This window comes from Rhea americana, unplaced genomic scaffold (assembly GCF_003343005.1).
Source record: "Rhea americana isolate MKP2758 unplaced genomic scaffold, rheAme1 scaffold_118, whole genome shotgun sequence".
NCBI lineage: Eukaryota > Metazoa > Chordata > Aves > Rheiformes > Rheidae > Rhea > Rhea americana.
Window position 1 is genome coordinate 182,849 of NW_028185239.1, and position 10,320 is coordinate 193,168.

Here is a 10,320-nt window from a genome sequence, read left to right on the forward strand (position 1 = left end):
CACTGTGTCTCACACTTCATTTCTTTATTGTAATTCTTGTGTCGTTGTACACCTTATTTTGCTGAATTCTGTTTAAGCAGAGAATTGCAAAGTCTTTTTTGGAACTTCCTATAATTTCGTCACTAGACTGTTCAGGACATTGCAAACATTCATTTTATTTTTCTAAAATTCATCTCTTAATCCTAAACAAAAAATAAATGGTTCCTGTAAACCATTTCCTCCTCCCCTATAAAAATTTGATTTGTTCATGTAGCAGGCTGTGGCTTTAGTGAGGCAGATTTCATATGGAAAATKATATAGTCATATAATTGACTTTCTCAACCATTGCAGCAGATCCTTTATTATATTTAATTTTCACAAAGGGAGGAAAATTAAGACTTTACTAGCAGTGTGCTACAGCTCTGGCATTTCCTAATCACTGARTACTTGCCATTGCAGGTTAGGTGAAGCTTTTCTTAAATGGAGAAGGATTTATGAAAAAGAAGGGGGGAAATCTCCAAATACCATCTTTTGGCATTTCCTTGGCTTCTGTATGGATCGTCAGCAAGACTGGATCCTGGAGTGGCACCACATCAGCCCAGTATCCCTGGCTCTAACAGAGTAAGCAGCACCAGTGGTGCCAGAWGCCACCATCTTGGTGAACTGAAATTGCAGAGGGTCATTGGCCTTGGGCTGAGGGGTGTCACTGGCACGGTCTGGCAACAGGGAAATCATGAAACTTCATGACAACTTTGTAGCTCAGGGAGGTTTGGTTCTAGGTATCAGAGCTGAGAGGTTAAGKTGCAAATAGCAAGTTTTGAAATCAGGAAGACTTATGCCAATGCTCATGACTCTGGCCTCCATTTTGGCCTCAGAAAACTTTGGCCTTTGGAACACTCCAGCAGTCCGAAATCCATCCCCTCTCTTTTGAGGACTCTTGTTTCTCCTGCCATCTCTGCCCCCCAGAACCCTAACTCCAATCACTCTGCTCTATAAGTTCTTGTCTTCTTTTCAATCTCACCATCTGATTCACAGCTTCCCCCACATCTTTAGGTACTCCCTCAGTTTCCTTCCCCTCACAAACACCGCCCAGCTTGATTCTTATCTCCTACTTCCCTATGTCTGCATGCTCCTCTTCTGATCCTCCACTTCTAATAGGGAAAATTTTAAATGGCTGAGACAGCATCTCCCTTGGAGCTAGACAGCATTTCCTCCATCAGGGAGCTGCAGTTTTATACATGGTTGTATCTGGCCTTCTCGAATTGACAGTATTTTCCCAAGGGTCGCAAAAAGCACTATCCAACCCCCTTCTCTTTCCTGCTACATTTTCACTACCTGGCACAGAGCCAACAGACTCCTTGATTAAATAGCTGTACTTTAAAAATAAGGGTGGTGGTGGGGAAGGAATGCTGTGTTTTGAAAAATCTCTGTTTTGAAAAATATTGCTTAAGGTGATCCTAGCAAGAAAAATAATGAAACAAGTGGCATTTTTTTCAAATTAATGACCAAGATCCTTATGTGTAAGACTCTGAGCACCTTTAAATGTCAGCTCTGTTGTTACAATGTGAAAAAAAGACTCCTCCTTTCTGATGTGGACTGTGACCAGTAGAGGCAAATCATTTCCCCTTTCCTTCCTTACCTGCATTCATGAGCTTTTAGTACAGATTGTTAGCTGACTTTTCTTACAGAAAGGTCACTAATAACACAGATGAAMTCATGTATGTACTTAGCAACTCCAACTTCAATTATTTCTAGACACCTGCATTTGGAATAAGTCTTCTAATGCCAGACTTCTGATCTGGAAGTGGTCTGAAAGACGAGAGACTTTGTTTTTATTTGTCCATGGAGTTTCCATTTTTTCATGGAAAGATAACAAGAAAAACTTGTGAAGAGCTGCTGACCAAGAAAGGAAAGAATGGTAGCTATTTAATACGGGAGAGTGAAAGCGTAGCAGGAGCCTTGTGTCTATGTGTTTTGTAAGTACTCTAATATTACTTTTTTATGAGTTTTAAAATAGATGCAAAGACAAGAGTTCAACTTTCCTACTATTCACAGTTCTTCCCTAGTATTAAATGACTCAAAATATTTGTCTATGTGTTTTCCATCAATGCTGGTTGCCTTAGGCTTTCTCTTTAGTGTGTAGTGGAAGRTGGTGTTTGCAAAAGACAGTTTGCAAAACAGAGGATGGATGAATCGTTCTCTGCTAATGCTGGTGTCTCTCTGCAGACAATAAAGGGAGCCCAGAGAAAATAGCTTAGCCTGACAAAATACAGTGATAAGAACCTCACTCGAAGCTGACAGTTATGACATCCGTAATAAATGAGTAAGTAGCATTTTAGCGCTACTTAGGCACTAAAAACATCTTATGGTAGGATATGAAACAGTTCCTTCTTCATATCTTCGTATGCGTTATGACCTTTTAATGAAAGSTTGCCCTTGCACTTGTATGGAAGTTTTATCTGTAGCAAGAAGATAAACTGAGACAGAAAGCTATCACGTCCTGTCCAAATTCATATGACAAGCCTGTGAATAAGCTGGGCATAGAAAAGTACAATTTATAATCCTTAATTTTAATCATTCAGGTTAAAATTTTATTTTTTCTTGTCCTACAGGGAATAGCACTTTCACTTTCCTTCCAAGATGCCTGTTTTACACTTTTCACATAAAATAGATCTTTTCCTAACATGTCCAAAGCTTATAAGCTGTTCTGAGTCATTTTTTTTGTCTGATTACATGATGTTTAACACTCTTCTTGAGGGTATTTGTGTTTGACTGACATGAAAGTTTTTTAATATTCACATCTAATTAATTCAAAAATATCGGGAAATATTCTGAATCAATAATCAAAATCTCATGGCTTTTGGTGAAAATCAGAAGAGAAGGGAGAAAAAGAGAGGGAGAAATGCAGTATGGGGTTTGTGGATAGAAGAAAGGAGGACTATGATATGAGAGAGAAAAGGAGAGAAGTAGCAAGTGGGGATGAACAGAGCCTTTTGGGAGAGGCACAGAGAATAAATGAAAATATTCATCCCTGACGAATGGAGAGGAAGGCTTCAGTCTTTCACCATATGGGAGGAAGGCTACTGAGCTCCTATGAAAGAGTGATTGATGATGAATTGAAGGGTACTTAGTTGTGTGTAATGAGTTTGAACTATTTAAGCATCCATAGAACATACTGTGAGCAGAGGCAAGCCTGCTCTGGCCATATTCTGAGCTGACATAAAGCTTAAGCTTGGTGCCATACTGTGGCAGGTGCTTGCTTACTTGCTTGTTCGCTTGCTTTTTTTCATTCTTGCTTTCTTTCTTTTTTTCAGCAAAGTAGATCTGCCATGTAGCAACTTGCAGACATATTTATCTGTCTGTGATGTTCTGGGCAGATGTACGGAAAGCATACAACTCCCAGTTTGACTCCTGCTAGCCTCTGCGGGTTTTCAGTGTTACGAGGAGGCAGTGTATTTGACTTTAGCCTGCGCATTAACAAATTTCTTAGCTAAACTGTAGAGATAGAAGCAATGGTATGGCAATTTTTAGAGGTACGTGTTAGCACTGTTTACAGCATGAAAAGACTGAATGCAGTTCATAGTCTGAGGGCTGACTAGGCTGTGGCTCCCCTTCGTTCACCACGGATGGAGATTCTGCAGTTCTCAATGATACATGTGTTACCCCTTTGCCTGCAGTTTATTCCCACAYTGAGATTTGCACAAAGTGTTTCCCAGTGTAGTGAGCAACTCTGCTAATGGTGAGCAAGGACTTAAGCATCCTACAGGAGCAAGGACTCTCTTCCGYCTTTCACATGGCACCTCACAGTGGAGTCCTAGACTCTTCTTTTATGTTTTCTTACTATCTCAGAAAAAGAAATGCACATTCTCAGTGACATCCAGGCCTCTTCTAGGTATGTAAACCTGAAGCGTTTTCATTGCTCTGACTTACTAGAACTATTGTAGAACGTAGCACAGAAGATGAACTTAAGAAACTGGAGAAATGCTCAGGCAATTAGCTGATGTGGAGATCCATAAGCTAGCTGGACATGGTTGACCAGCATCTACACTGCATAAAGTGCAATGGCTGCAGATTGTACACAGCACTCTTAGCTATGACTACCATACTTGTCCTAACTCTGCAAGGCAGCAAAAGAGAGCGATGCATTTTGTCCGAAGTTAAACAGATCTGAACAGTGGTGTATAAAGGACAAGATCTGAGGTAGGAATGATAAAGTAGTATTTGGGTTTCTGAGGCTTAGGGAAAAACACACACATAACTAATTTCAGCAAATAGTCAAACATGTGACTAATAGAATCTGAAATATTTTGAAGGCTCTAATACATGAATAAAATGGAAAAATTAATACATACTTCAAGTTCAAAATTACCTTATTTCATGGCAATCTTGAAAGACAATTATAGAATATCTTTTGGTAGAGTTTGTATGCTCTTAATGGAAAATATCTGGATACATTTTAAAGAGCTAGTGAGTGTTCATTTTCATTAAATTAGGCTGTAAAGTAGATACTGACTTTACCTTATAAGTGTTCCACAGAGTAGTTAAATGTCTGGGTATTTTCTAACATAACTACTTTTACAAGTGATATTCTGGTATGTAATTGATGGTATTTAGCATTAGGTATTCCTTGAGATTTGTTTCTTTGGCTTCAGTCTTTCACTGTATTGCAGTTGACTGTAAAAAACAACCAAATAAACGAGAATCAAACCTTGCTGCTAGGTTCAGCTGTAACAGTCTATTGTAGTTGGAATAGTCTGACAGCCGCTAAAAAGCATAACATATGAAACAATGTTTTTCACAGCTTTGAAAAACTCATCTACACTTACCGTATCTTCAGGGAACATCAAGGGTATTTTAGAATAGAGGTAAGTAACCCTCATTTCATCATATGAAGATCATGCTAAAAACATTTTCCTCATTAAAAAGGATATATATATATATATATATATATATATATATATATATATATATGAACACATTACTTATTGTTGCATATGAGCTCAGAAGTAATCATTATCTATGCAGAAATCTCTTATAACCTAAGAGGATCTCTTATTTGTTGACCAAGTATTTTCTGGTTTGACCGTTTCTTTTTGATATCACTGAAAAAAGCTGTCACTTTCATTACCTGCTCACTTATYGAATCAGCTTTGTTACAAATTTTTGTTGAAAGCTCTGCCACTTCTCCCAACATCTTGTAGGGGCTTCTGAATATTAGAATGATCTTTTTGACTAAAACACCTATCTACAGATCTGTGTGATTCTGAGGCAGCTGAAGTGACAACCCCAGATAACGCTGCTCATTGCTGGAATAGGCATGAAAGTAGACTCTATCAGTCAAATCTCTACACAAAAAAAAAAGCTTTAATCTAGAGGCGAAGTGAGAGGACACTTCAAAATGTTGGCTCACTCCTTTGCTTGTAGCAGAATAGCCAACAGGAYTGTCAACAACTAAGTAGTGTTTTAAGTGAAATGAGGCTACCAATCTCACTTCATAAACAAGACACCAAGCTGTCATATAGTGGTAACTCTTTATTAATGCTTTGGGCTGAGCGTGAAAATCATCATTTCCCATGAATAATTGAATATTTTGCTGATTTAAAAATAACCTATTTTGTATTATAGCCATTCTTCTGCATTTTGCTGTTGCACCTATCAGCACTAATAACTCAAATACTTTCAGTTTTTTCAAACCCAATTTTCCTTACAGGGTTCAGCCAAGAATATAAAAGAAAGCTCTATTCTTCAAGATTTTAAAGCTAGATTGTTTTGGCTTACCACAATAATATCTTAAAATAATATATTGATGGTACAGGGGGCATTGTTTGCTTTTTTTTAAGGGCAGACACAGCCATTAACTTTCCAAGGCAGTGGCATCCAGTCTGTGAAGAGCTGAATGGAAGATAAAGGATGCATAAAAACAACGGAAGTTTCTTTTGCTAGATGGCAAATGAAGCCCTATTCACTTTTAATCACTGGTACTGGAAGTAGGACCCTCATCGTGATACGAGCTGATTAATGTTCTTATTATCTGTCACTGTCCTAAAGTATCAGTGTTGCAAGAACCTCTGCACAGATTACTCAAGATCTGCACTGTGCAGGCAGTTTAGTGTGGCCTTGTGAAACCAGAGCTTTGTAAAACCTTTGGCTTCTACTTGTCACACAGTTGTTTGAACCCAGTATTTTGAGTGGAAATGAAATGTATTATCTCTAAACTCATGTTCTAAAATGGGAAGGAAGCTTGTTTTCCCTCCTTTAAACTCCGCTGTAATGGATTGCCTCAGTGCACATCTCAGTCAATCGTTCAAGCTGATGTACTACTTAAAATATTTGCAACTATAATGAAGAAATAGTCACAAGATTGCTAACACATACTATACTGCCTAGAACTGGCAGTTGGTGGTTGGCATCTGCAAGAGTTTTAGCTCCTCTGCTGGAAAAAAACTACCTTGAACTGCATGAACAGTTTGGGAAAAGACAGTTTGAAGAACTCAGACCTAGGCTTGCAAAAGAAATTTTGGTCAGCTCACTGATATTAGATAGAGATATTATTTCTTACAAATTTGCATTGCTTAAGGCTCCAGAATACACATCAAAACTATTTTGCTTACCCCTCGTCAACACTGAGTATTTTAAGGAAGAAGTCTTTCTTTCTTTCTTTCTTTTTTTTTAAGTCCTGGACTTGCATCTGTGTTCAGGTGTTTTACCAGGACAGCAACATCAGAAAACCTTTCTGTGGCACAGACCAAGTCCKGAAGGAAGGACAGATGCAGGAAACGAGAGGTTTACCTGGGCACTGTGAACTCCCTGGCTTCCCAAAGGACAGAAGYGGTTCTGTTCTTCTGCAACTTAAGAAAAAAACAAGTTTGCCTTGCGATGAAGCGTGAAATTCTCCAAGACATGGACTATAGTTGGCTGAAATCTCTCTCTAATGTTTGAACTGTTAAATAAAAAGAATTGTGCTTTAAGTACCTGATTAGTCCTAGATCCCTCATCAGGGATTCCTGAAGGGAGAGCAGTCTGAGATGCAGCCAGGCCAGCAAAGAAATGAGGGATTGGTTACAGACAGTGGTTAGAGAGGACTGAAAAAGGTAAAATTTGTTCATGCTAGAGTAGGAAGCTTTTGATTCCAATTAAGATAGGGGGCATTAAACAGCTTCCTCCTGGCTGCAGTGTGCTTGCACTGGGATGGTGAGGGAGGTTACACCTAATGTCATAACCACACCACCAAATAGTGGACCCTACTGTTTTAAGAATAGTAAAACAAATCTGTTTAGAAAAAAGTCCCTTGGTAAAGAGTAAGCTATGTACATTCCTCTCACTTAAAGGACTTCCTGTAAAATATAACTGCAAACAAAYTTTCTTCTTCCATCCTCACAGACTTCTGTAGGTGTTCCAGAGAGGATCTTCAAAAATTTAAAGGATTTAATATACACATACGAAAAGCCAAACCAAGGACTAGTAACAAATCTTCGTTACCCAGTCAAGAAACTAAAGCTGCCACAAAAAAGTTCAAGGTTCAAGTCAGCTACAGATAATGTTTATGACGGTGAGAAATACAGTTTGGTCTCTCTTTTCTTCACAGGTCTGTGGTGAACAGTTATAAATTCTCTGAGCACAGCTTGCATGGACAGAAGTTCAACATCCTTTCCTCTCTCTTCCCATAGCTCYCTTTTTTATCAGTCTTCACAGGCTCTATATTGAATCATATATCAGAGTAGGAGAATAGTTGTAAACKGAGTCTTTCTGAGACTAAAGCTTACAGCGAGTGTTATGGCATTAAAGCGCCTGGAACAGATGCCAGCACCACAGAARTCTGGTACATGGAAACTGATTGAAAACAATGTTACTTGGTAAAAACAGAGACAGGGAAAAGAGAGGTTCAGCCAAACTTGCTTAAGGGAAAGGGTTAAATAATACGCAATCCTTGTTCTTATTCAGATTCCTAGTGATGGTTCCTTTCTTTGGTGCCGTTAGCATGGGCTGGCTTTGAACATCACAAGAGTGAATATCTGAATCACACAGTATCTTGATTATTTTTTTTTCCTCTTTCATCAAAAGTCAACACAAAGTTATAGTAACTAGAATTTCATCAGCTATCTCTATTGATAGTTTGGGAAGGAAAGAACTTTTGCTAGTAAAACTTTCCCTCAGTTTAAAGAAATAAGGATTTGACATATGAAGTGGTATATAAAGATTTTTATTAAAAAAGCTTATCCCTACTGCAGCCAATTAAAATTTTCCAGTTGAACAAATATTCTGCCAGAAAATAATATTGTTATCTGATTTTTCTACAGAAATACATTAATTTCAATTAAATATTCTTTTGAAAGAAGAGAAAAAAAATTTCAATAAAGTTGGAACATTTTGCATATTTTTATTTCTCATTTCAAAATGAGCTTATTCCAATCTGACTCTGTTATAAAGTGAGGTCAAAATCACAATGAAACATTTCAATCTCACTGACGWACAACCTGAATCCAAGCTAATATTCCTGAAAGTTTTATTTTATGACGAATTTCAATATTGTCAATAACATCATTGAGAACCAAAAATTGTATTCACAGCCTTTCCTGTGCAGGAAAAAAAGGCTCATTTTTGCTTAGATTTAGTTTGCATGTATTATTCGTTCGCATGGGAAATGACTCATTTCCAGTTCATAAGCAACATATCCTCATCCATTAGAAATTAACAAATTAAAACTGAAAGAGATACAGAAAGCAAAGCATGATGCATGATCCTTCATGAGTATTCATGGTCCTAGGCTAGAGAAGGCTGCAGAACAGTTTTATCTGATGTAGTTCCTCAGTGGTACCAGGCCCCTGTACTTCAGTGAGGCTTAGAGGCTGTCCATTACCTTTACTGCCCAGGTTGAAAGATATTTTGATACCAACATCTAACTTAATTATCTATCGGATGCTAGATGAGAAAAAATGCCAGCCAACTGGCAGTTTAACATGATTTGTGTTAAAACATCAATGGTCTTCTAAATTAATATGTTAAAAATAAGGGGCATATAGTGCTCAGAAGACAACTTTGGAACCAGACCAATGGTGATCATATGCTGACTTCTGTTCAAAAGTCCCAGTTATAAAATTAGGATACAACATTCTTACTTGTCAGAAATATTATGCAAACAGATATGTTAAAGATGGAGGTTTTCACAGAGTGGTATACCATGGTTTATAGTCAGGTCACTTTTACGTCCTCAGTTTGGGAAGAATGAGTAGAGATACTAATGGTAATTTGCCAGCATCCCTCCCACAAAAAAGCCACTTTTCATATTGCTGTTGAATGTTGTTCAGCTGCAGTATTCATCAGGTCACAAGCTGCAAAAGAACCTTAAAATTATCCTCTTCTGGGGCCTCTGTCTGAAAGAGTAAGTGTACCTACCAACCAAAGTGACAGCATGCATGAAGAAGGGAAATTCTTTCATTAAGCACAATTATTATGAAAGAGCACATTCTTGGAGTATCTAATCTTCCGTGTGATTTATATCTTCACACTAATGCTAGATAAAATGAGCTTGTTTGGGCTAGCCTCCTTGTGCTGCAATCATACCTCCTGACTGTATTTTCTTTGTAGCCAGCAACAGTGCAACAGCCCTGGTGCCTCCTGTATCAAGAAGACACAATAGGAAAGATTGAGCTCTCCACAGCCCTTCATGCACTAAGTTGTGTCTTTAAGAGCCAATGCAGTGACAACCTTGCTAGGACAAACAGTACCAAAGATATTTCTCCAGTCTTTCTAACATTACTTTATGACTTCTGTCACTAAGGCAGATAWGCCATGTTCGCTCTATAAAAGGTTTTATGCTATCTTGTCATTGCTGCTCCAGGGAGCTGGAAAATACTGCAGCAGCAGTAGACATAATGTTAGGAAAAATCAATTGTGAAACACATTTCATTCTCTGGTCCTGCAGTATCAACTTTTCCAGGAGATGTGCAGCATCACAGGGGGAAAACAAAACTTTCCCTTAACCATCAAAATGTTTCTTGTAAAAACAGAGGCTCTTAAAAATGATCAGATTAGTTTAAATTGCTGCTATTCCATTTTACTTTAAATTTTACCCAAACTTTCCCCTCAGACTATTTTGTTACATATTCACAGGGGGAGCTCAGGTTAACATCATGATGGACATCTCCCTGAAATGCAGTCTTCCTAAAGCAGGCACTGTATCATTTTCCTGGCCTTGTCCCTTGGTGTTGCACCAGCAGCTGCCATTGTGTCATGTGCCGGATTCAGTATTTCAAGGCAATCGGTAGAAYACCTTGCAGGACTTGGGTCACGGTGCCCATCGTTAGTCAATTTTGACCATTGTTTTCTAGCCCAAGAATAGCT

General features: G+C 38.3%; 1 protein-coding gene across 1 annotated transcript in view; it reads left to right on the top strand.

Annotated features, from left to right (window-relative positions):
- Positions 1–1,821: 1,821 nt before the first annotated feature.
- The window catches only part of SH2D1B (SH2 domain containing 1B), a 9,268-nt gene continuing 769 nt past the window's right edge, over positions 1,822–10,320 (top strand). Inside the window, exons 1-3 of the mRNA XM_085318989.1 lie at positions 1,822–1,955; positions 4,781–4,844; positions 7,360–7,528. Coding sequence (XP_085175115.1) covers positions 1,822–1,955; positions 4,781–4,844; positions 7,360–7,528 — 367 coding nt within the window. The remainder of the gene's footprint in view (positions 1,956–4,780; positions 4,845–7,359; positions 7,529–10,320) is intronic.